General features: G+C 47.6%; 12 protein-coding genes across 12 annotated transcripts; 8 read left to right on the top strand and 4 right to left on the bottom strand.

The window, feature by feature from the left end:
• Positions 1-82: 82 nt before the first annotated feature.
• On the bottom strand, positions 83-1,053 carry BDW43DRAFT_293717 (uncharacterized protein). Its single transcript, XM_032043856.1, has one exon. It carries the CDS (start codon positions 651-653, stop codon positions 462-464), a length of 192 nt encoding a protein of 63 aa, XP_031894413.1. The 5' UTR covers positions 654-1,053; the 3' UTR covers positions 83-461.
• Positions 1,054-1,394: 341 nt separating this feature from the next.
• Positions 1,395-1,669, top strand: BDW43DRAFT_293716 (uncharacterized protein; the record flags this gene model as incomplete). Its single annotated transcript, XM_032043855.1, has 1 exon — positions 1,395-1,669. A coding segment is annotated over one exon (256 nt), but the record flags the coding sequence as incomplete, so codon positions are not given.
• On the top strand, positions 1,667-2,358 carry BDW43DRAFT_293715 (6-phosphogluconate dehydrogenase). The gene has a single exon (XM_032043854.1). It carries the CDS (start codon positions 1,783-1,785, stop codon positions 2,272-2,274), a length of 492 nt encoding a protein of 163 aa, XP_031894411.1. The 5' UTR covers positions 1,667-1,782; the 3' UTR covers positions 2,275-2,358.
• A 181-nt stretch (positions 2,359-2,539) lies between these two features.
• On the top strand, positions 2,540-3,175 carry BDW43DRAFT_316690 (uncharacterized protein; the record flags this gene model as incomplete). The annotated part of the gene is made up of 3 exons (XM_032048367.1): positions 2,540-2,677; positions 2,740-2,896; positions 2,976-3,175. The coding sequence occupies 3 exons, from the start codon at positions 2,540-2,542 to the stop codon at positions 3,173-3,175; spliced, it is 495 nt and encodes a 164-aa protein (XP_031894410.1).
• A 1,995-nt stretch (positions 3,176-5,170) lies between these two features.
• Positions 5,171-6,243, bottom strand: BDW43DRAFT_293710 (uncharacterized protein). The gene has a single exon (XM_032043853.1). It carries the CDS (start codon positions 5,690-5,692, stop codon positions 5,477-5,479), a length of 216 nt encoding a protein of 71 aa, XP_031894409.1. The 5' UTR covers positions 5,693-6,243; the 3' UTR covers positions 5,171-5,476.
• Positions 6,244-8,577: 2,334 nt separating this feature from the next.
• Positions 8,578-9,802, top strand: BDW43DRAFT_293708 (uncharacterized protein). The gene is made up of 2 exons (XM_032043852.1): positions 8,578-9,325; positions 9,400-9,802. Exon 1 carries the CDS (start codon positions 9,072-9,074, stop codon positions 9,264-9,266), a length of 195 nt encoding a protein of 64 aa, XP_031894408.1. The 5' UTR covers positions 8,578-9,071; the 3' UTR covers positions 9,267-9,325; positions 9,400-9,802.
• On the bottom strand, positions 9,781-11,228 carry BDW43DRAFT_293706 (uncharacterized protein). Its single transcript, XM_032043851.1, has one exon. The coding sequence runs from the start codon at positions 10,738-10,740 to the stop codon at positions 10,513-10,515; it is 228 nt and encodes a 75-aa protein (XP_031894407.1). The 5' UTR covers positions 10,741-11,228; the 3' UTR covers positions 9,781-10,512.
• A 286-nt stretch (positions 11,229-11,514) lies between these two features.
• BDW43DRAFT_243117 (putative C2H2 transcription factor (Con7)) lies at positions 11,515-14,400 on the top strand. The gene is made up of 5 exons (XM_032039704.1): positions 11,515-12,849; positions 13,106-13,286; positions 13,566-13,681; positions 13,805-13,913; positions 14,230-14,400. Exons 1-5 carry the CDS (start codon positions 12,211-12,213, stop codon positions 14,241-14,243), a joined length of 1,059 nt encoding a protein of 352 aa, XP_031894406.1. The 5' UTR covers positions 11,515-12,210; the 3' UTR covers positions 14,244-14,400.
• Positions 14,401-15,827: 1,427 nt separating this feature from the next.
• Positions 15,828-18,740, top strand: BDW43DRAFT_293684 (pentatricopeptide repeat-containing protein). Its single transcript, XM_032043850.1, has 2 exons — positions 15,828-16,745; positions 16,825-18,740. Exons 1-2 carry the CDS (start codon positions 16,137-16,139, stop codon positions 18,574-18,576), a joined length of 2,361 nt encoding a protein of 786 aa, XP_031894405.1. The 5' UTR covers positions 15,828-16,136; the 3' UTR covers positions 18,577-18,740.
• A 51-nt stretch (positions 18,741-18,791) lies between these two features.
• Positions 18,792-20,644, top strand: BDW43DRAFT_293682 (Yip1 domain protein; the record flags this gene model as incomplete). Its single annotated transcript, XM_032043849.1, has 4 exons — positions 18,792-19,243; positions 19,321-19,735; positions 19,813-19,965; positions 20,035-20,644. Coding segments are annotated over exons 1-4 (902 nt in total), but the record flags the coding sequence as incomplete, so codon positions are not given.
• A 79-nt stretch (positions 20,645-20,723) lies between these two features.
• On the top strand, positions 20,724-23,437 carry BDW43DRAFT_293680 (Ran-binding domain-containing protein). The gene is made up of 7 exons (XM_032043848.1): positions 20,724-20,954; positions 21,134-21,292; positions 21,357-21,389; positions 21,506-22,011; positions 22,075-22,588; positions 22,661-22,968; positions 23,031-23,437. The coding sequence occupies exons 2-7, from the start codon at positions 21,256-21,258 to the stop codon at positions 23,094-23,096; spliced, it is 1,464 nt and encodes a 487-aa protein (XP_031894403.1). The 5' UTR covers positions 20,724-20,954; positions 21,134-21,255; the 3' UTR covers positions 23,097-23,437.
• Positions 23,438-23,595: 158 nt separating this feature from the next.
• On the bottom strand, positions 23,596-24,187 carry BDW43DRAFT_316686 (uncharacterized protein; the record flags this gene model as incomplete). The annotated part of the gene is made up of 3 exons (XM_032048366.1): positions 23,596-23,977; positions 24,034-24,109; positions 24,166-24,187. The coding sequence occupies 3 exons, from the start codon at positions 24,185-24,187 to the stop codon at positions 23,596-23,598; spliced, it is 480 nt and encodes a 159-aa protein (XP_031894402.1).
• Between the last annotated feature and the right edge of the window lie 358 nt (positions 24,188-24,545).

The following is a 24,545-nucleotide window of genomic DNA, read 5'->3' as shown; positions in this document are numbered from 1 at the left end:
CAGTTACCATTTGCGGTTAGTTCCGTCTCCAAGCTATTCTCATACTCATTACTTTCATACTATACACATACATATATCCCAACCCAAGCATCCGGATCAAACGAACACACTATCAACGACCTAGGCTCAGAAAACCGGGGCACTAAATCCATACAAGCCAATATGTCCTCCTCCATCAATCTCCCAGGCGACAGATAAACATTCACTTTCCCATAAGTCTCATCCAACACATCCAAATCCAGATGCACAAGAGCAGGCCAAAATACGACCTCTTCTCCAAGTGCGTCTTCAAGGAAGCCGCAAAGTCCACCTTCCTCTCTGTTTGCCCCCCAAACAGCCTACATACCGGCATCAATCACCGGCTGTCGCTGCACACCTAACTGATCTCGTAGCCCGCAGTAAATAAATCGACCATCGTAGCTAAACGGTGTAAAATTCGGCACGGTTCCCATTAATGTCTTTCACGATACACCACGGAGCATTGACAGGCCCATTGCATCGAAGTACTCGTTCTCGTTCACATCGGGCAAGTCCAGGTCATCGTGGGCGTCGAAATATATGAACGATAGAGCTTGAGCCTTCCGTCCGCAGGCCATGGCTGCGCTGGACATGCAATTCCCCGCCAAGATGAGCAGGAATGTGTTGTTGTCCATGGCTTCCGTTACGGCGGATGAGATTCGGCGAGAACGATCTCGAAGCTCCGGCCGATTTCGCCTTCGAAGTTGTCTACGGGAGGGATTTCATGGACGCGGATTTGTAGGCCCTGTTCTTTGAGGGTGGGAGGAGGCCAAGGGATTGGATGCTGCGGGGGCCGTTGCCTATGCGGTGGTCGCGGAGGCCGGAGTGGTAAGGGGAGATGATGAGATGATCCGAGTTAGGGTGTTGCCGGGCATTTTCCTTTCTCTCACTTTCTCTCTCATTTTCTCTGTATTGATTCACTCCTTTCGAGTAGTGTAGGTAGTTCGGTAGAGTTGGGATTTTATTCTTGAAGTAGTTTTCCCGGGTATCCGATGTTGTTAGGGTGTCCCTTATAGATTTACCCCAATCCCCGAGATCAATGGTGGGAGGTTTCTTCAATCTTCTGGAATCAGCAAAGGGTGTACTATCAAGTGTATGCTCAGAAAGAAAATTTTGTCTCCCAGAGAAGATAGTGTACGTACGTTGAGGAAGGCCATTGAGGAACCCGAGCATGTTCCCCAAAGATATTGGAGCCAATAACCTGAACCCGTAGGGACAACCAAGGCCGCAAGGCACAGCTAGATATGTTCGAGAGGATGACTCTACCTACATTTTGGCAAAGGCTTCATATTAACCGGAGTGATAAACCGCCACAAAAACATGAACGTGGGCACTGATAATATCGGGTTCATCGGCCTGGGCGCTATGGGAAAGCCGATGGCCAAGCAGCTGGCCTTCAAGCTCCCCAAAAGTACACGGCCATATGTCTATGATGTTGTGGAAGAGGCTATGAATGATATAGTGTCCAAATATACCGGCAAAGTGGTAGCCGGATCCTCACCGATGGATGTCGCGGAGCACCCAGTAAGTCGTTTTGAGATCTACTATGATACCGATATCAAACTACTTACACATCATCAATCATGTTTTCAATGGTACCTGAGGGCACACATACCCGATCTGTATACCTAGATGAAGAAAGGGGTGTGTGCTCCGCAGGTTCTCTCGAAGACCGACTCATGGTCGACTGTTCAACAATCGACACAGCCACGAGCCTCGCAGTGAAAGAGTACATAGCCATGCACCATCCCAGCACATCCTCCTATGATGCCCAGTGAGTGGTGGTGTCCTTGGTGCGGAGAAAGGCATCATCGCTTTCTTCCTAGGGAGCGGAGCGCAAAGACAGATCCTAACATAGAGAGTTTGTCTCCCCTCCTGCACTTAATGGGAAAGCAAGTCATCGCCTGCGGAAAGCTCTGCAACAACTATCTTTCGGGCCTAATTGCAATCGCGAGTTCTGAAGCGTTGAGCATCGGCATCCAAGCCTTCCTGGATCCCCGTGTTCTCTCGACTGTGTTTGCAGCTAGTACAGCGCAGAATCCCATCTGTGATGGATTTAACCCTTGTCCTGGTGTTGTTCCGAATGCGCCATCAAGCCACAGCTATCGCAGCGGATTCAAAGTTCAGCTCATGAAGGACTTTACATTAGTGGTTTCTACAGCGCAGCAGGTGGGAGCGCGTTTGACGCTCGGAGAGGCTGGGTTAAGGACGTATGAGGCTGCATCGGAGGATGCTTTTTCAACCTTCGCAGTATAGCATTCAGCTTGCCTTCTCCACTCATGGTAACAGATATACAGCTCCAGCTACCATGCACCGAGTTAGAATAGAAAGCCCCTGATGCTGAGGCCTGGGGCCATTGTTATCCAAAGATCTGATAAGCCGCCCCTTTTCAGAGCTGTATCACAGACCTTCTCTGGGAAACCAAAGCCTCGCGTATCTGCTCATCCCTTGGGAGCCATGTCTTAATCCATGCACTCCTCCACGTATCTTCTCTATTCAACATGCCACAAGGCTTCAGGGCATGGAGGGCGAGATTGCCCCAGCATCATCTCACTCGGTGCGGCACGCATTAAAGAAGTGGCAAAGCACTTGGGAGCTGAACCCGGTGTCGTCCCTCAGTCCCCTAGATAAGCATGGCCCCGTCGCATTCAACTCGAAGGTATGACGACTTCATATGTAATCTGAAGCTCAATCATTAGAGACTAACTTCGTCATGTACAGGCTGTATTCCACCTAGCTTGCATCCGCTTGGCCATAGACATTGGTCCAGGTCGCTCACCCCTTGAACAAGACCTTGGTCACATCGCTCGGAGACTAAAGGACAGCTCAGGTCTGCAAAGAGGCTCAATGCTTACTCTTGCAGCGAGGCATGCGATACGTAAAATCCCCTGGCAGATTCCTATGATAGCCTCTGATGCCATATGTTTTCACAGTAGGCTGACACTTCATCCCCAAAGATCGCAGCACTGTGTCCACCCATGAAAATGGCGTGTATTTCGATGGTCGCGCCCCAAGCTGCTCGATTATGCATGCCGTCTGCTCCCTGGAATATGCACATATTGTCAACAATGGAATAAACAGCAAGAGTCCACGTACTGTTCCACAGAGATATCAATGTAATCCTATAATTGTCTTTTACAGCTTAACGGGGAAGTGAACCCTTCGTCTAAACCACAACCTGTTAAGTATTTGGCCTCACAGCTTGCAGAAGTTTAAGGACAAGGAACGTGCATTTCTATGAGTGACCATATCACATCATAATATTCACAACTACCAAAGGAAAAGCAACGAAATTAGGAGAATAATCAGGCTTTGCTCTATCATGAGTACCGCCTGTGATGAACTCCGTATATATATTCCTGCTCTCTATTAGTGATACAGTCGACTACTCTTTAACAATGATTGCGAAGCAATCGTATTATAAGTTGGCTATCCAAATGTGATACTCAGTAGCATGTCTTACTTCTTATCTTGTGGCCTTCTTTGTTGGACTACTTTGCATGGCCGTTGTTGCTTAAACTTCGTTTGCTGCCTTCAGATGCATCTACGGCTCACGCTGACACTGGTTTTGTCCCTGCCAATCAGATCGATGCTTAAGCCACTGAATTAGCCCGTTCTCCAAAGCTCCCTCGTCATAGTAAAATCAAAGTGATAGAAAATCAAGGTAAGCAGCACACTGCTGAATAGAATCACCGTATACGGAGCCCCTGAGGTGGCTGCATGGTAACAGGGACGCTGGTGCGGAAGTAGTGTTTGTATACCGGAGAATTCTAGCACGATTTCACATTTGACGGAAGATATTTCTCCGTCCCTGTTCTCTAAATAATAAACGTCCGAGTTAATTGACTCGTGCGGTACCAGGATGCTGAAAAGTGTAACTTTGTGATCAGTCACGGATCAATTGATGCGAACATCTGTTCGATGCACTGATTTCCCATTCTATCGGGTCTTAGCGTAGCAGCAAAGAGCGAAGGATGGAGTGTGCACCGCACTGTTTTCTCCGAAGAATAACCAGGCCATCGTCCTACTTAAGCCCCACGATGCTTTCGGAACGACCACCCGGAATTCCGTAGAATGCAATTCGCATTTCCGGATACTGGATCGGAAGGGCGTGCCGATCCCTTAGCGACAGAGCAAAAAGCCTTATCCAGCCTTCTGGAGATCGGAGGCTCAACTGTGGGGAGTTAGTACTATGTAGCGTATGTACGGAGTCTTTTACTAAAATCTGTAGTGTGGCCGAGATCATCGCGTGCTTTCGTAGTTAATGTTCTGTGGAGAACAAGAAGCAGGTAGCTTCCAGGCGCTGTCTTGCGGAAATGTGAACTTCGGAGAAGGACACCCAAAAACAAGGGGCCACGAATTATTGATATGAGTACGGAGTACCATAAGGAGATTATTCTCGATATAGGAGGAGTCATTTGCCGGCTGAAGGTGAATCGTTGTAATGCTATCTATTTTGCGGCTTTATCCGATCACGGAATTCATATCAAGTACCTGAAACAGTCCCATACTCCGAAGTAGTCATACAGCTCCTTCCATGAACATGAATATGGCCCGATGTCCGTTTCTTCTTACCCACTCTGTAAAGTCAATCCTAACTAGGTTAGTCGCAAGGTGTACTAATCCACGTTGCTATAGCTGTAACTTGTCGCGCGGAAAGACTACAGACAAAAGGCCGTTAATTGTTTGGTGGGTCAGTCAAGGCAGTTGTCGATGCGTGTTTATAAAGATAGATATGATCACGCAAGTTAGATGAATCTCCTCGGAGTTGTAGGATGTCGAAACACTAGCAGTCTGATATAAGAGGACACTTGTCAAATGATAACCGTAATTGAAAAATATATCGGCAGAAACCCCCCTATTAAAAAGTGTCTTATCATCGGCTTCGTAGCCTTGTGCATATCTATCGTACAGTACATACATACATAGGTCTTGATCAAAGAAGGTATGTAAATTGGGTGTTATTACGGTAGCGCGATATCAAATTACAGGCGTCGAAGCATATGCAGATTTAGGGATATGATTCTTTCCAGAAATAGCTAGTGGTGTCCCAAAGTCAATTGGCAGTGGCTCAAATGGTTAGGTGGGGGCTGGCGCACAATTCCAGTACGGGTTAGACATAAACCTAGAATTTAATTCAATGCGCGGAAGTCGGGAATTCCGCTGGTAAAATCGCGAATGGACGGTCATTGGACAATAATCCAGAACTAACGTAATAAGAAATGACACCAGTATTCACTCTATACAAGAGACAAGATAAGCGCTGCGAGGCCTTTCCTCCCCGAAATAATCTGCTTGCAGAAAGCACATCATTTCATTTCGTTTCATTTTATTTTGATCACTAATGACAGAAAAGGTAGAGCAGTCTCGGGCGATATCCCTCACTAACTTCTACTGAAATGATATCTGGATGATGCCATGTGCAGAATTTGTAAGGGCTAACCCTCAAAAAGGAAAATCATTCGGGATTCCAGGTTCCTCGAAGGAGAAAGGACCCACCAAGAAATATCATGATGGTTAATTCTCGGAGCAAGCACCGACACTCCCCCCACGGAGAACTAAAGGAGACAAAGGTGGTGGAGCTTTGGATAGCGTCGGGTAATGGATCTCGCTCTCGATGCCGTCGATTGTTTGCGTAAACCGCAAGTGATAACTGCAGAAGCAAATCATCCATCTTAGGGCTCACAGCATTCTGGTGTTGACGGTTGAGATGTTACATGTTCCATGCATGTTCTACGGCAGCTCTAAGCGTTAAAGTCAAGTTGCCTGGACACCTAAGGTGTCTAGGCACAGACGTGAGGTGTTGGTTGGTTGGGTGAGACAAACTTTCCGGTATCCCACCTGTGGGCCAATTATTCGGCGATGTCCTAACTCCTAAAGGACTGGAACTCCCCACTGGTTAATCCTCAATTACCCTCTCAGTAGGAGGACGGAACACGGAGGACTCCGCTTTGTGTAAATTAAATTCCAAGAGAATTATCGTGTTTTTATTTATTTCATTCCTCTTGTATTATTGTTATCATCATTTTTCCCTCTAACTTTTCCTTTTGCTCTGTGGTCAAAATGCCTGGTTGGGGACCTGTAGAGTATTTTTGTCTTCTGTTTTGCTTATGGGTGCAACCATCGGAATAGCATTTACCGAGCACAGAGGATGTAAGTAGCATGCACTGTACTGCACATACAAAGGGCGTACATGCATCTGTAAATATTTTTAGTGCTTTTACCACAATACTACCTAGCTATCAATTTTGCCTTGGAGATGTAATCAGTGTTCACTGGTTCAGTCACATTGTCCTCGGATTTTGGCTTTTGAGTTAGGAGCGGAAATCAAGGCCGTCTTTCTTAAAATAATAACACTAATAACCATAACCATGGTGCTATTCTAAATCCTATACTCCACAGAACTAAAGCCGGAGGTGTGAACCGCAAGAGCAGTGTTATTGACCTGCCGTGTACCCTAACAAGAATTTCTGACGGGATTGCACTTTCTTCCAATCGGTACTCCGCACAGGGCAGATTCCTCGGCAAAATGTTGGCACAATTTCGCTGTTAATATTCGACTTAGACTCAGGTAATATACGGCTTTTCCAGTCAACCTATGATAACAGCACATCCTGTGCGAGAATGGAGTATTTGACTCAGTTGTCCAATAGAATAAATTCAAAACCCCGCCTTTATTGAATAAAGTCAGCTGCCAGGTATTATCTTAGGTAGTGTTGCAGTCGGAAAAAGGGGGCAAAAGGAAAACCAAAAAGGAAAAAAGAAAGCGAAATAATGGGTACATACATCCTAATTAATACGTATGATCCAGTGATTTTATTTAAATTTTATCTTTATTTTAATTCCCCCCCGCCCCTTTTTTTTTTTTTTTTGAATATTCTCAGCTTAACCAATTACGCGATAGAAATAGTTGCGATGCTTTCTTTTACACAGTACAGCTCACCTTTGTGGCAGAAAACGTAGAGGTTTCTTCTATGGCTGTCATCTGTGACTTTATACTCCGTACTAGATTCGAGATATGAGCCGTTAGTTAGTGTCCCGCCTACAGCTTGAGGGCAAGGTACTAAGGCAAAACCTACAGAGTAAGTACAGCAGCCAAACAGCTCCATTAATCCACGTGGAGAAAGCACCAAAATAGCCTGGACACGGACGCGATAGCACTATCCCTAGGTAGCCTACCCTGGTAGCACTATTATAGTACTACTAAGGCATTGACAGACCTCCAAAGAAATTGAGGCAGGTTAAGTGTCTACAGTACAGACAAGAAAATTGAAAACGGAAAATAAGCAAGGATAGATAGAAAAACATCCACTGCAACCGATTGACAACAGGAAACATGATGCACATTTTTCTACATCCTAGCCGGAACTGCAGGTCAACCCCTTTCATGTGCATATAGTTTCCATCCCATAATAATAATAAAAAAATTTACTAGGGGCGGACAAGTTGAGCTGTGTTGTCAGTGTGGGCCTCCCTGGTTGTATGTAATACCTGAACAATACCAGCGTGACGGCTACTACTACTCCATTATCTCATCCTACTCCATTTGTCGGATACGCGATGTCATCTTGGTGATTCCGTGATCTTAGGGCTTTTTTGTCAGCTGTCACTGACACACTACTTCGCTCGTCGCTACTACCTTATAACTAGAAAGGCCATTGTTGATTGGTTTCCCTAAAACATGGCAGGTGTGGATTACCTATTACGAGGTAGTACTGATATGTAAAAAGGGGGTTGGCTAACCCGGATCGACAGTCATCAGCAACCTATGGTCATCGGCCAGCATCCGAAACAACTTACGGGGGCATCAAGAAGAACTACCTAGGTATAGCACTATGATGATTCTGGTAGTATTACCCCATACATCCGGGGGAACCAAGGGGCTTAAATCCGTAATTTCGTCAATATAAGAAATTAGTGTTCGACAAGTTAATGTAAAAATAATCAATCCTTTCAATGAAGTATAGGTATGTCTGATAACATAAGGAAACAGGACGTAACCTAAACCGTCAGTACTTTGGAGACAATCCCTCGCGTGTGCAAGCGTGCCAACGGGGAACGGGGAGTGCCTGTACTCCATATTGATATCAGTTATTACTTACTCCAAAGCATCTATTGATTTCTACGACCCACCTCGGTGCTCATATCGCATGATTGGTATCATCACTCGAGCGTGGGACGCATTGAGTAAATTTCATGGAAATAGCATGAGAAGAAAGAACGGAAAAAGAAAAAAAAGGGTACATAATGAATAATAGTAACAATAATATACCTAACATAATCTCGACAGCAGTTATCAAGCTTTAGTACCAACCAGGTGTCTCTTGATTCCTTCCCTGGCCTTCACCGGCAGTGGATGTTGTTTGGGTTCCGCCTGCGCGGGGTACGACCCCATTCCTGACGCCAATCAACACCCTCCTGTCTGGCCACCCAGAGGAGAACTTTTTCCCAGATCGGAGCCGTGCATTGCTCGCATTCCTATTTTCTCCTACCTTGCGCATGGCCTTCCTATCAAGAACAACTTCCCGAGGATCTTGCAATTACTTATTTATTTATGTATTTATTTTTATTTTTATTTTTAATTTTTGACATTTTGACATTTTTTATTTTATCATCTTTTTGTTCCTTGGGCAATTGCGGTTGATGTCGTTGAATAGGAAGTTTAGAGGTGTGATTTCTAATGTTATTCCGCTACTATGTATGCGCTTTATAGTGGGCAAGGTAGTATCCGATCTACGATAGTAGTACTATCTCCGTTTCTCTTGCATACTGGCTATCTTGCTTGGACAATTGACTCGTCTCTTTTCTTCGCTGGTAACCTATTGGAATCTTGTTCCCTCATAGTTGATGATTGATTGTGAACGAGATTGAATTCAATCGGACATCTTTTTGGTCACTGTTGGTTAATATCTTGGTATTCCATTGATACTTAACTACCTACCTTGGATAAAAAGATATAGATCTACTACACTAAATAATCATTACCTAAGGCATATCTTGATACCAAGTGCGTTGCAAAAGTACGTCGTGGTTACGAGGATGTGGTAATAATTATGACCCTTCTTGTACACCTGACTTCATTTAGCGTTGCAGGCGCTGAGGTCATAATCGACCTATCAGTTTGTTTATGTATCCTCTTTCACTTGACAGATACTACCTATGTAGATAGATATTCTACTATACTCGATATTAGCCGAAGGCCTCTGTCTTCGAAATTTTCTCGAAATCATCCTCTTGCTGAGGCCTGAAATACATATCCATTAGCGCGCAGGCTGTTGTTGAAGGTTGAAACCTAATGTCCGATGGCGTGAATTCTCCCTTGACCTCCATTGGGCTTCTTAACCCTCGTGTTCTCCACTGACGCGTTCCTGACTTGCGCAGTGAAAGGTACTAGCTTGTACCGGGTTACACAGCCAATACAGATGATATATTACAGGATCGCAGGTGCAAGAGAAGGACAATAAGAGATCAAGAGATCAGATGCAACGAAACTTGGGGAGAGGTTACGACCTTGGAACACAGAGAACACGCATCTTTTAATGCGAATGATTGACGACCAGTCATCGTAAAGGTCGAGAATTGACTCCACCGAAGTTGCGCTTCTCATTGGCACATCTCCAATCATACTTCCGTTAGGATCTTTCGTGCCCCCTCTCCTCTGGCAGACCTGTAAGTAGAGGTACTGGTAAGAGTAGCACAATTGGGAGTGACAGTACAGTATCTTTCCTCGTTCTCCTTTTTTCCCACCAGTGATTGTTGTTGTTATTATTTATTTTATTTCTCATCTTGTTCCCCCCCTTCCACAGCATCAACTCACTTCTCTAACCGAGAGAACAGAGCTATCACCGGCATCAACCGCTTGTAGGATCTGTTTTGACTTGCCTCGAGTGTTATTGGCTATTCTATTTGAGATATAATCTAACGCCACTTATTCCCATTTTTTTTTTTCTTTTTTACTTTTCTTCCCCCTAGGACCGTCTGGTTCTGGGATTTTCCCTCCGTGGACCCTGCACGCGCTAGATGGTCGTTTCCCCCGACCTGCGCTACACCTTCTTTATCACTAGCCCGGCGCTATCGCGGCCTCCTATTCCCAGACTGTCCAAGCCGTTCCTCGGGCACGCCATTCCTAGCCCCATCTTCATTTGTGTTCACTAAGACCTTGATACCTACCCACGCTTCCCGAACGTTGGCTAGCGATCTTGGTTTAGTATCCACGGGTGCATACGCTAGGTTCACCAGGTCCTCCCTACAGCCAAACTCGACAAGCACCGTCCGTCCCGAATTGCGGGTAGACTATTCAAGCTCTAAAAATCCCCCCTTAACTATATCAAGTGGTCATTTTCAACATCTGATATAAAGCTTTGCTACATCTTCCCACCACCACACGACCCGAAAAGCGGGGTGAAAATTCCCAAGGGAACAGAAAGAAAAAGCAGAACAAAGGATTGAACAGAAAAGAAAAAAGGGGGGTGTCTCCAAGAGGGAAAAAATTTTTTAATTTCGCCACCTATCGCGGAGTGTTCCGCCTTCAGGAGAGATAGAAAAGAGGAGGGACAAGAAAAAAAAGACAACAATTAAGAGAAAGAGATAAAAAAAATCCCACAGACAAGGAAAGCTTAACCGGGTCACGAAAAAGCACAATACAGGCGAACAACTGAGGGGAAGGGGGCCAAAAAAAATAATTCCTAATACTAATAGAAAAAAAAAGTCTTGGGGCCTCATAATTCATTGTGAAAAAGTGGGTCGAGGTACTGGCAACTTGAACACTTGAACAGACCCGTCACCACGAAGCGCGACTGTCGACCCTTTCCTCAGGGTGAGAGGGTAAAAAAAAATCCAAAAGAAGAAAGGAAAGGAAGAACAGCGAGAGACTGAGAGTCTGTCTGAGAGGGTGAGTGAGTGTGTGTGAGAGACTGAGAGAGTGAGGAAGAGCAAATAATAATTAATCATCCGGGTGGTTCCCTCCAGTAACAATACCAAACCGCCCCCCCTTCTTTTTATCTAATACCATTCGTTACCTACCTCTCATCCTTTTGTTACTTTATTTTCTCTGTCCTTCAATTACCTTCGACCAAATTTTCCAGAGGGGGAAAGGGGAAATACCAAAAATCATTGGAAAAGAGAAAAAGAAAAAAGAAAAAAGAAAAATTACGGGCCCACGCGCCGCTCCACCGCACTCTCGGATCCCACGAGGTGCTCTAACCTGCGACCTGCGATTTTTCCTCCTGCCGAAAAGCCTCTTTTTCTTTGCTTGTCTCTCCGAAAAACCTTTTAGGTCGCCTCATCTGCTCAAGTCTCTCTTTTTTTTTTTCCGGGTCGAGTCAAACCATTTTTTTCACCGTCTCGATTTTAGGGTGATTGTACTACTACTAACCTGTGCGGCCACTCGTGGATCGAGACATCGCCTTTGGCGCTATCACCCGTTTGAGCAGTGGATTCTGGCACTTAGTTATTTTATTTTATTATATTACCCATTTCTACTAGCCGGTGCTAGGCTATCGACGCTACTTTTTGGCTCTTGGCCTGGCTACTTTCTAAACCCTCTACCCCCAAGCTTGCCCGAGCGCAGGACAGGACCGTCTCTCTCATTCCCGCTGGTTCCTCGTGCTGTCGTGTCGACCGCCACCCTGCAAGGCATTCTCCGTCACCCTAAGAGGCGACTAAGGCGATTAAGCATCGCGATCCAACATCTCCGTCTCGAAGAGACACTACACCCTCGTCTTCTATTCTTTTGACCTCAGAAACCCCAATTTGGGTTTTTCTTTTATTTTCTGGATTGTGGTGCTCTCCAGTGCGACCACTCGTCTCACGCGTCTATTTTTTTTTTCTCATACACCCTTTCCCTTTTTTCTTTCCCCCTCAGGTTCACTCTTTCCAGTCAACCATCTGCGCAAAAAGCTGATCAAGTGATCATTGCTCACAACCCGGAATCTCAATTCACTTAATAGTACGTTACAACAAGGAAGGATCTCCAGAAGCATTCACGCGACGGGGATCTTGTTCAAGAAGATCTGAACCAAACTTTCTCCCCCTGCTTCATACCTTTCCCATCTCGGCGCATCTTACCCCAAGTTTTATCACGTTCACAAAGCTCATTGTGTTGTTCGACGCGTCTCTAAATAGGCACGCGAGTTTCTAGCTTGGAGGAGTTTATCAGGGATATTTATCCGGTAACGGCGCAAATCTTATTATATGGACAACAGACCGGCTTCGGAGTACGCGCAGTCAGGTTCGCACTTTCCATATCCACCGTCTGTCGCGCCCCATTCTGAACTCCCAGCTGCAGACCAGGCATCTGCTGCTGCTACTGCTCAATACACGCCCCAGCCCGAGGTGCGCCCTAACCCTCAGTACACACCGCAACCCGAGGTTCGCCCCGCCGCCAATATTTCCTCCTCAAACACTCCGCAGTCAGACTACGGTCTGAATCAGCCGCCGGCGGCCGCGCGCTCTCCAGCTTATCCTGATTACCTCGCCCGCCCGCCCCAGTACCATCACGCGCCGAACACACAGGCCGGTGGTGCGGCAGGTATGGCTCAAGCAACAAGTCCGTCTATGCATACCCTCCATGATGGGCAGCTACATGACCATCGCAATCACACGAACGTGAAGTCTGACGCGGACGTTCCTATAGATCCCTCAATCGCGGCCTCCAGCCCCACCTATCCTCCTCCCTATTCGCCTTACCAGCCGCAGGGTCATGAAATGGCCCAGTATCAAGGTCACCCTCCGCCGCCGCCTCCTCAGATGTATGCGCGTCCAGATTGGTCGCATGGGTATGGTCAACATCAACACGGTCTGCCTGGACCTTATACCACTCCTGCCACAACGGTTGGTCCCGCCTCCCCTGCTGCGACCGCAGGGCCGCGCCCTGGCCAGGTATGTTTTTGATGATTTTGGCGTCTATTTCCAAAGGCTGCGCATTCGCGTTGATGGTTGTCTTGGACGCCTCCGGAAGTGGGGGCCGCTGTCAGCCTGGTCTTTCGGGGTCGGGATGATATGCGGCGCGCTTTTTTCATCTTTAACTTTTTACTTCATCTTGGGGGTTATGCTGTCAATGCTCAGAGGCTCATCTGGAATTTTATAGGTCTACTCGTTCGTTCCAATCCCCGGTGCACAACAACATAAGCGGCCGCGTCGTCGGTATGAAGAAATTGAGCGTATGTACAAGTGTGGGTGGAATGGCTGTGAGAAGGCATATGGTACTTTGAACCACCTGAACGCGCACGTTACCATGCAGTCTCACGGAGCCAAACGAACTCCTGAAGGTATGTTGTTGCGCCCTCGATTTCCTTGTGTTTTGAGAGGGGTCGCGGGTACTCATTTAGGCTAGTGCGAGTGCCACGCGCTAGTCGAGTTACACCGCTTTAGCGCGGCGGGATCGCAGTAGCGCGAGGAACCGGTGCGGAGGTTAACCTAAACAATCCGCTGCCGTCCTCCCTACGAGTGACGTCGTGGCATATGACTGTCCTCTAGTCGTCCCCCTATCTTTCAATATGTTGACTACTCATAACGAGTGTGGGACGAGGCTAACTATGTTGCCGTAGAATTCAAGGAAATTCGCAAGGAGTGGAAGGCTCGCAAGAAGGAGGAAGAGGCTCAGCGCAAGGCCGCCGAGGAACGTGAGCGTGCTGCTGCTGCCCAAGCCGCTCAAGCCAACCAGGTTGATGCTCCTGGCCCTGGTGACCCTGCACAGGCCGGCCAACCTCCTGCTTATCCTGGAAGCGTCCGTCCTCAATTGCCTCCAATTGGGTATCAGCCTGCTGACGGCCAGGTGCCTGGTCAGTATGGTGCTCCTGGTGGTGGCATGGTTTACCAGGGCAACGGACAGATGGCTTACCCTCCAAATTATCCTCATTCTCCTTATGGCCAGAGCGGTCAAGTATATCAGCAACGTAAGTAGTCAGTCCTTTGTGTTTGCATTATTGGTTAGGACCGGGCCACGAGGAATATCCAAAGAAAAAGAAGAAAGAAAAAATCTCGACATGACCAAACACACCACAAGAGAACGAGATAAAGGAAAGTTTGGGAGGAGAGGTCCTCCGGTCTATCGTTGTACGGGTTGTAGCTGATCGATAATGGCTTTGCAGAAAACCAATCGACCAGCTACCCGCAATAGATATCCAACTTCCCTCTCTTCTCTCAGCTTGAATATTCTAATACCAAATTCTCCTAATCGTGTATCGCCACCCCGGATCTAATTCTCTAAAGTCTTGCGCACATGATACCATTTCCTGGCCTTGATTGCTTCAGTCAAAAAAGAGTGGCCTTGCGACTTACGCTTCTGTCCCAGTTATGTTTTTTTGAATTAGATCACTTGACAAAAGGAAGAAAGTTTCCTTAATTGGGGGAACCCCTACTTTGTTTTCCCCATCGCGGATACCGGCTATAGGGTTGTGATTTTGAGATGTCTGGCGGGGCAATCTGCTTTAGCTGATGTTATTTCTTTCTATCTATTCTTCATTTCGTCCCTCTGTTATCATGCGTTTTATTCCCTGTGGATTATGCAGATCATGTTTCTATTAAATTCACCTTTCTTATGTATGTGAATTATCTGTTATGGCTCTTTTGCTTTCATCTTCGACTGCCTTCCCTGCTTCGGCCAAATTTCATGTTACCCTGGGTTTTGGTCCCCGAAACTGTGCATTATTCTATGGTCCATGGCCTTTGTTCATCTATTGCGTCAGGCCATGGTCTGGTGGCTAAACTCTTCTTTGCAATTCGGAGCTTACTTTCCCCTCTTTCGCATCCCTTATGAACTCCTGAATATCTATGATACATGTCGATAATTGTGGACATATTATGCACAGACCGTGCGCTTTAAGATCTACTGTTCCTAGCATTTTCCATATATTGTGATTCTTTCATACGAATAGTGTCGGTAAGTTAATTGATGTACAATGGATGCGTCAGTGAACTTTATCGCTCCAAGAGCGGAGTGCAAGGTTGTGCTTGTATTGACAAATGGTAGTCAATGAACACACAATAGACACATTTATTGTAGCCTAGTACTTACTAAACCACTATCAGCATAGAGTATCAGTCTACGAAATTGCAAAGCGAAGCACCGCATTCTATTCTACCAGTCAAACCTACATCATGAGCCCGTGGAGATGTACCCTAGCAGTCCAATCTAACACCTAGTATGCTGCAAGTCTGTTTTAGGGCTGAGAAGGAATTTTACTGGTAATATGCAAGCGTGCTAAGATTTAGCGGTGCGACCATTCCAGCCAGGGTCGCTAGTAAGTAGTACAAAGCATGTACGATGTAAGGTTAATCTGCTAAGGTATGAGACTAGGCTAGTAGATCTGTAAGTTCGGAACCTTCTCTGCCCACGAGGCACACATGGTTTGGTTTTAGGTTATCTTATGGTTGGCGGGGCTCCCTAGGGTCCCGGGAAGCCATTGCAAGCAAGATGCTGGTCGACTAGCGGCTGCTTCCCTAATCATATAGTTGAAGCTAAGACAAAGCCGGGCATCCTGTCATTGCTCAGGGCCATGTCCACCTGCGGTTCAACCTTGCCACTAGCGGCGAAAGAACGTTTAGTTTCTGATGCCTGAGGCATAAAGGTTAGTAATATGCATACCTTGAGTCTGTACATTACAAGGTACATTAATAGTACATATTAGTGCACGGTCTTCCTGCCTGAGGCCAGAGTAGGACGGGGCCGGAGATACTTTCCTCAAAGAGTGGCCAGAGGTGCTAACTTTATTCTGCCTAGCGTTTAACCCGGCCGATACGATACGGCGATAATTTGAGCTATCGGAGCTGCGCATTTATGATATAGGCTCGCTGTCTTCCCTCTTAATTCTCTGCCGTTCCACTCGAAGGCTGCCTGGATTTGTGCCGTTGAGGGTTTCGCTTCCTCCTCCTCCTTTCATATCTTTTATGATCTTTGTGTATATCCGTCCTGTATCTCTCCCATTATCGCCTCTCCTTTACGACTCGGCCTGACGTTACCCTTCGAAAAGTTTTCTTTGTTCAAGCATAAGCCTGCGGACGTCGATTTACCTTGCACAACTATCCCTAAGATATAAGGACAAGTGATACAAGTGAAGTCACTAGCATTCAAGATCACAGCCGGGTTTCGGGGCGGTTCAACGGCCTCCGGTCTTTAAATGCTTCGTTGCAGCAATGCTGGTGCTCTTCGGACGGGCGTGAACTGTAGTCCGTTCAAGAGAATACCCGTAGGTACAAAATGGTTCAGTGGCATTCCAGGAAAGGCTAGATATACCTCACTTTCACGTGCGACATCGCGAGTATTAGCACCTGGGCACATTGGTGCCTGGCCCTTATCTGCCGGCGCAAAGGGATACTCTACAAGTTCTGATATTTCGAAGCCCACCCCTGTGAGCAAAAGGCTGGCACGAAATATATTCCTGGACCGTGAATCTTCGAAGAAACCTGAACGTACCACTACGAATGATATTCTGCTAGCAATCGCGAAGGCAGGGACTTCGCCAAAGGCCCGGGATGAGTTGCGGGAGACCACGTCTGTCACGGTCTCTGGGAAAGTCGTTGAAATGGAGTTAAAATGGTTGCAGGACCCTCGCGCGCTGTCTGATCGAGTCGCAAGGCTTCTGCAGGGAAATGACGTGGTATTGGCTGTGGCGTTGGTCCGGGCGGCGCAGAAGGAGGGTATGGAGTGTACCGTGGCCTGGAACCATCTGATGGAATACTCCCTGAGCAACAATAGCCCGCTGGCGGCTTTAAAGTTCTACAATGAGGTGAGATCCTTTCAGCGTTGATGCTAGATTTGGAGTGTTCGCCGAGACTAGGACTGACAATCTTGCTTTCGGTTTGTAGATGAAAAAGCGAGGCCGCATGCCTAATTCGCTGACGTATACTATCATGTTGGATGGCCTTGCCAAAGTAACGAAGGATGCCAGCAAGGATGCCCGCATCAACCCTGTGTGGGCCGCGTTATCTATATACAAGTCTATCTCTGCGCCCAACTCAATTGTGAAGCTAAACATTATTCACACCAATGCGATGCTCAATGTATGTGCACGGCATCTTAGCATGTTGACGTTATGGCAGATTGCTGGTGAGCTCCCTGAAAGCGGAGAAGGCTCCCCGGATTGCACAACGTATAGTATCATTTTGAGAGCTATTGCAGACTCAGCCCAGCGGGATGTGTCACGGTTGAAATCCTCTAAGGTGGAGGAAATCCTTGCAAGGAAAGCTAAAGCTGTCAAAGAGGGCAAGCGAATATGGTCTGACGTTGTTTTTCGATGGAAGAAGGGGCAACTCGAGCTGGACAACCTGCTCGTAAATTCGATGGCCAATCTTCTCTTGGAAGGAGCTACCGATCGGGATTGTTACGATGTGTTCGCATTGATAAATCAAGCTACTGGAATCCCAATTCTTGCTAAAGAACCTCCATCGGATTCCCACGGTCAGCGGCCTTCCTCGAAACTGCGAAAGAAAAACCAAGAAAGCGATATAGTGGACGATGTGCCGTTTGTCGATGATAGCAATATGTTATTTCGACCATCGGAAGCTGAATCTGAAGAGCGTGAAGAACAAGAGGGCCAAGGCGTAGAAGGGGGGGAAGAGGAAGAAACATTTGAAACTCTCTTTGACCCTGTCATTCGCCCGGGATCTACGCCTGCGCCAACGCAAGGCAGGCCTAGTAGCGGAGCGTCAACTCCCTCCTATATTTCTGTGGGGAATAGGGAACTCGCGATAATTTTAGAGTCTTGCTTATCCATGACTCAAGGAGTCACAGCTGGAAAGGCCTACTGGCAACACCTTACGCAGGAAAACACCAATTATAAACTTGAGCCCGATAGTGGTACATATCACCAATACCTTCGACTTCTTCGGATTGGCCATTCTAGCCGTCTTGCTCTGGAGCTCATACGCGACCAGATGGTGCCTACTCAAATGACTGAGGGACGATCTTTCCGCATCGCGCTCGCATGTTGTCTCCGTGATCGCAAGAATCCTAACGTCTTCAGCAATGCCAATGGCCTCATTCACCTCATGGAGACGTCACTCGTGCTTCCTCATCCTCAAGCATTGGACGCCTACCTTTATTTGATCCGTATCTTAGGCGAAAACCCCCAGCTTCTCATATCGTTGAACGGTATTGACGGGAGCAATTTAAGACCAACTGGCCTCAGCACCATCGGCCAGAAGTTGCGAGTAAGCTTACAAGCTGCCGCCCTTGAAGTTGTACGTCCCTCTATCGTCAAACTCGCCGAAGCTATGGAGCATGGGCGAGTATCTCCAGCTCCAGTCAAACGTCGCCGCAACGACATTTCTACCCGACATACGGTTTTAGGAGAAGAATCTCTCAAGGTATTGGTCACGGTGCGAGGTCTGATCGACGAAGTCTTGAAGACAGAGAATTCTAGGCTGCTTTCTAAGCTGATTTCTAAAGAAACCCGCACTCAGCTCAAGAAAGACTCACAGGACTTGAGGAAATGGTCACGGGCTGAGATGGTTGATAAATACGATTCTACTCTGGTTGCGCCGACTTCGCAACAAGTTCTGGCACTCGAAGATCAGCAAGTCGTCAAGGATTCCTTGGATATTGGCAGAGCTTCGTAAGAATAACAGGAACTCGTGCAGTCTGCACATGTCATCTTATGACCTGTTTGATGGTTGATCTAACCTCAATACTTGCATATATCGGCGTTAGTATATAGTCTTAAGTGTACACTATCATGATGGGCGATGAGGTTGTTTGTATGTACAAATATCGGCTGTGTTCGTGTAATAATAGAATAGACGCATTAGACATGGAAGACCTCTCAATTCTGTCCGTTGATTTTACCATTGCGGTGGCCTTAGCGTACCAAAATATTAATACATTAATGCAGAGATTAATCCCCAGTTAGGGTACGAGGACGATAAGATCCACGTGTTCCGCCTTCCAATTTCAGCCCGTGCCCGCGTACGTAAGACGTGCATTATGCCACTGTAGCCTCTCTCCTACTAGGAACGAGACAGCTCATATCCTCCCCATCTCGTTATCCCTCGGCAAATTCCTTGTGCCTAGCGAAGCTAACGCCTGGCACCATCGACAATCCAGCAGCTCTGGTAGCATCTGGGTTAACAAGCAATGCTCCTATAGTGCTAACCCCTTCCCGCGATCGAACTCCAATCTGAATACAACCGATACCTACCATGGCCAGCGTATCACATACCCACCCCCACGGGGATCTACACGATGATGAATCAATTCTCGGTGATGATGCTATTGAAGCTGATGAAGGTGAGTTGAGCCTGTCATTGACCCTCCGGACCGGGTGTTGCCAGTCACTGACCCGTTCCCCAAATCATCGGTTCTAGTCTTCGACGCTGATGACCCACTACACGATACTGATACCACCCCTTTAAGAGGCAATATTCAAGCCCAGGCATCGAGCTCCCGAGGCGGCGGCCTCTCCGGTAACTACCTGACTTCTTCAATCCCCGGCGAGGACCGTCGCGCAGCTCAGAACACCATCGATGAAACCGTCTGGGAAACGTTGTCGCGCGACCTGCTGGCAGTCTGGGAGAAGATGCGCCAGGTTTTGTGGCCCAAATACCTGATGGGTGGGATGTTGCAACGAGGTGGAGGGGGCATTGGGGGTGCGGCCGAACGAGGGGAGGCTACCGGGTTCGGTGGTGGCGGCAGGCTGAGGAATCTCGTGGGCCGCTGGCCGGACGCTGATACTGTCTTGCAAGGTGGGATGAGCGAGGGTTTACGTGATTGGGATCTTTGGTAGGTGGCCAATGGCGGGATACCGTCACCTTGACCCGGTGCGACCTAGGGTATGCTAACGCGAACCGCTTGTGTAGGGGTCCGCTCATTTTTTGCTTACTTTTGAGCTTTTTCCTGGCGATGCGCGCAAAGGGGGAGCAGTCGGACTTGGTATTCTCTGGGGTGTTCTGTATTGTGTGGATTGGAGAAGCGGTTGTGACATTGCAGATCAAACTGCTGGGAGGAAATATGTATGTGCCTTCATGCTTTCTCACTGTGACTATGGGAACGGTTTACTAATGCTATATATCACTTTTTAGATCCTTCTTCCAGTCCGTCTGCATCATCGGCTATACGCTCTTCCCTCTCGTCATAGCTGCCCTCCTCAGTGCGCTTGGCCTACCGACTATTGCACGGATACCGGTATATCTTGTCTTGATCGCATGGTCGTTAGCGGCAGGTATCAGTATCCTTGGCGGATCTGGCGTGCTCAAGAACCGGGTCGGCATCGCAGTATACCCTCTGTTTGTGTTTTACATTGCGATCGGCTGTCTCTGTTTTATTAGTTAAGAGTAGGAGCGCGTTGAGCCAGATACTAGCGATCTAATAGCTCAGGGACTATCATGGATTCCCATGGTATCGACGGGAGGGAAAAGAAAGGAAATTCCCGGTGTAGGGCGTGCGACCTAACTCATCAATAGCCTTATCCTATTGTTCTTTTGTGTGACTTGAAGCTGTGCTTTGTGTTTCTATTTTTTATTTTTATTTTCTACGTTTATTTTTTCCCAATTGTATTAGATTTTTTTTTGTTTCTGGCATGTTCAGATATCCAATTGAAACAATGTTTTCTTACCATGGCTGATGGGAATTTTGCTGCTTGTTATTATTATTGTTGTTGTTCTGTGGTTATCAGATAACGTTTCCCGAGGAGTAATTTAGATAATACTAGCAGTAAGTCAAGTCATTTGCTACTGCGGGGCGGTGACCGGACGACTGCCGACGAACAACAAAGCAGTTTGTCGTCACTCCGTTCGTGGCTCTCGATCTGCACTTCTCCCACTAAGCATTACGTTCGCTTCTCGACAGAGATCGGTAGAACTTGGCTTTTAGAATTCATTTCCTCTCCCGTCAAAGGTTCCTTGCGACCACAGCGTCCACCGTCGATCCGATCCTCGTCCCCACGTCAACGATCAGCCGCCTTTCGATTTTGAGGGTCGAGGTTGCTCGACATTTACTAAAGGTGCGTTAGATGGATTTCTCACTTATGCTGCGACTGGACAGACTAGTTTACCGTTCCCCATATGGGTAACTGTCGCTCTGTGCGGCGCTGCTACGTCTAGTCATTCAAAGCGATACATCCTCCATCTCCCTCGGTGCCATCGCTCCAGACTAATCTGGTTTTTACGTTACGTCCCACAGACCCCTTCTTGCTTCGATAAAGCTTCGCAAAATTGACCACTCTGGCCGTGCGAACCGCTCAACCTTTTTTTCTTCGTTGACGTCCGTTGTGGCCTTATAGAGCTGGTTGAGAACCATAGGAAATGGCGACCGACTCGCGAAATGACGTTGGGGTGAAAGGTACCTACAACACCATGATGTAAGAGGTATCGGCTCTGCAGATTCTGACGTCTTGATTGAGCAGATAATTCTCGCGTAGATCCAATCGACACTAGAGGTACGTAATGAGAAGCTCCGCGCCTTCCTGGGCGCGCCGCTTCAGATGATGACATGAACGGCATCTATTCATTCCCTTCGATGGCCATGCGTTTTGTCTGACTAATTGCTTGGTAGTCACGGCGGATGATTCTCAGGCTTCTGATAACGAAAGTGGCGAGCGTCCTGTTCGCAACAAGCTCAAGGAGACGTCCATCACCTCGGCCCCGAACCCTTCCACAACCGGCGCTTCTGCGGAACACGAGCAGAATGGTGAGACTAGCCGATCGAGTAGCAGGGGTAGAAAGCGGTCTTTCGACGAGGATCAACCCGAGACTTTGGGTGAAGACAACGGCCATAGACGGAAGAGGTCGCGCGACTCTAAGGTCGATGAGGACGAAGACGTTTCCTCATTGAAGGCGCCTGAAGTCCAACCGGCGCAGACTCACACCACGGCAGATCCCACCGGAAATATCCTGAGCCCGAAGAAGAAAAGAAGTCGAGACCAGCTGGATAAGGATGAGCCGAAGGTTGACACCGTCGACAACTCTGATAGTAAGACTTCTGTAGAGAATGACACCTCCACCGAGGCGTCCGCAGGGGAGCCGGAAAAGAAGCGTCACAGGGACGCTTCCCAAGAAAGGGTGAGTATCTGCAGCCTTATTCCCTTGACCAAAATAATGTATTCACATGCTTCTCTTCGGCAGGCACCTCTCAAGAGCGCATTTGCGAACGCATCTACTGTTTCACCATTCGGCTCGCTTGGTGCCTCGAAGCCCAAGGACGAATCCTCTAAACCAGCTGCTGTCACATCCTCATCTGCCTTTGCCTCTTCAAGCCTGGCCGCCTTTGCCGGCTCGGAGAAATCGCCTTTCGGCGCCATAGGGAGCTCCGCTACGTCCGTCTTCAAGTCACCAGCTACCACTGAAGCAACCAAACCAGCCACTACCGGATTTGCAAGCGCTGCCGGCACTTCAGGATTTGCGTCGCTAGGCTCTGGATTCTCCGGCTTCAGCGGTGGCTTTGGGCCCGTTGGTTCAAAGGGTGGCCTCACTAGCTTCGCTGCGCCAGGTGGGCCCAGTGTTATTGGCAGTTCTAGCAAGGACAAACCATTTGGAGCGGAAGAAGAGGTTGTTGAAGAAGAGAAGGATAAAGTAGCCGATACGGCCCCTGGGGAATTCGAGCAGGAGAAGACCGATGAGAGGTTTTTCGAACGACCTAGTACGTCGTCCCATTCTTATTTTCTGCCATTTTTACTTCTCATAAAATCCACTAACAACATTTGTAAAACAGTTGAGACAGGGGAGGAGGAGGAAAAGACCTACTTTTCAAGCAAGGCTAAACTCTTCCAGTTCTCGAATGGGGAGTGGAAGGAACGCGGAATCGGTACCTTCAAGGTTAATGTGAAAATCACTGATGGCGAAGAGGATAAAAAGGCCACTCGCTTGATCATGCGTGCCGACGGTGTCTTGCGCGTTATGCTAAACACCCCAATCTTCACCGGTATGACCGTAGGTGATGCCTCGGGCAACGAACCCAAGTCCAAGCAGATCCACCTAGCAAGTTTGGAGGAAGGCCGATCGGTTCCTACCTTACTGAGGGTAAGTTATATCCCGGCGTGCTGAACTTTTTTATATGAACAAGACCATTGACAAGGGCGTAGATGCCAAGCGAAGACCTTGCCAAGGAGCTTTACCGTGTTGTGCGTGAGCTCCTGGAATATCAGTGAGCTGAAATGATAGATTAGCAAAATCCTCCGGACATTGCTATCCGGTCATCGGAAGTCTTGGAACGTGGCTGTATCACATCTAGGGGGCCTTCAGTTTCGAAGGCGAGCATCTACACACACACACAGAGCAGTAGATTCAGATGGGTTGGCATTTTGCATTTGGTGTGAGGAGTACGTGTGATCTGGAGCGTTGGATGGAGCCATGGATCATGGCTGGCACTGGATTCTCCTTCGACTTCTTTCTTTTTCTTTTTCTTTACTTAACTTTTGAATATACACCCACTGCATTCATTTCCTGTACAGTTACTCTATTTCTTTAATAAAGCCATCTCCCATTCTAATCAAGGGGTTTAGTCGTGTAATAGTATTTTCAATTCTGGGGCGGTGACCCGGGAGTAGGAGGTTTGGTTCAATCAAGCAAATTAAGTAGATTATGGGTTCAACTGAGCAGAAGGAGGGGAACAAGACGTTTTTCATGTACACTCTTATTCGTCCATCTCTATCGAGAGTGGTATACCACCCTACCTCCCTCGCTCTGGGGGCGGCTGCTGTCCGAGACAAAAACATCTTGAACGTTGCGCTCAGGGTCGAGCGGCTGATCCATCTTGCTGAGCCATCCCAAAAGTCTCTCCAAGCGTGCATGGATGGCGGCCGATTTAGGGCTATGCTCGGGCGACCCGGCTTGCTTCGAAGAGCCGTAGATTGATTGAGTTTCGTCAACATCATCGCCTCGTGGTATATGCTTCCAAGCTAGCAGCTGCTTCAGCGGCCTCGGCATCAGTAGTAGCTTGGTAAAAGCAACCTCCCCGGCCTGACTACACCTCTTTGCTCGCTCCGATTGCGTTAGACCATCACGGGTGGCGATAGCTTTATAGCGCTCTCTATCTACAAGTAAAGGCAATGCTGTACCGGGCAGTATTCCATCTGTTGTTCGAACATATGGGCAGGCTCACCACTGTTGCTATGCTGAGAGCCACCACTAAGACACTTGGAGAATTCTTCAAAGTGGAATACTAGGTGTGTTAGAAAATGTCAAGAGAATGATAGTGGATGGCGGGGATTACCATACATCGATCTTCGACAGTGTTCATTTAAGGGATATCAACTGATCCGCGAGATTAAATAGATGTGCAGCATGTGCTACAGGGAGGTGACAGTAGTATTTTGCTGGCGGACAAGGGTGTTGGGTTCAAAAAGGGTTTGTACTACTTTGGCTTCTGTTTTAGAGTCTAGGGCGCTCAGAACATCGTCCAGCAGAATGAGATTTGGTCGATGAAAGATAGCCCGGACCTAAAGCGTAGACGGAGTGTGAGCCAGGCTCTGCTGCCCGGTGTACTTCTGGAAAATTTCTTCTGAGTGAAGTTACTTACGAGTCGCTGCCTTTGCCCACCACTTAACATGACACCTCGATTACTTACAACAGTCTGATCACCATCCGGGAGTCCGTAC

The sequence above is a fragment of the Aspergillus alliaceus genome (assembly GCF_009176365.1).
Source record: "Aspergillus alliaceus strain CBS 536.65 unplaced genomic scaffold BDW43scaffold_81, whole genome shotgun sequence".
Classification (NCBI taxonomy): Eukaryota; Fungi; Ascomycota; class Eurotiomycetes; order Eurotiales; family Aspergillaceae; genus Aspergillus; species Aspergillus alliaceus.
The sequence above is the reverse complement of the archived record's forward strand: the minus strand, read 5'-3'. Positions and strand labels throughout refer to the sequence as shown.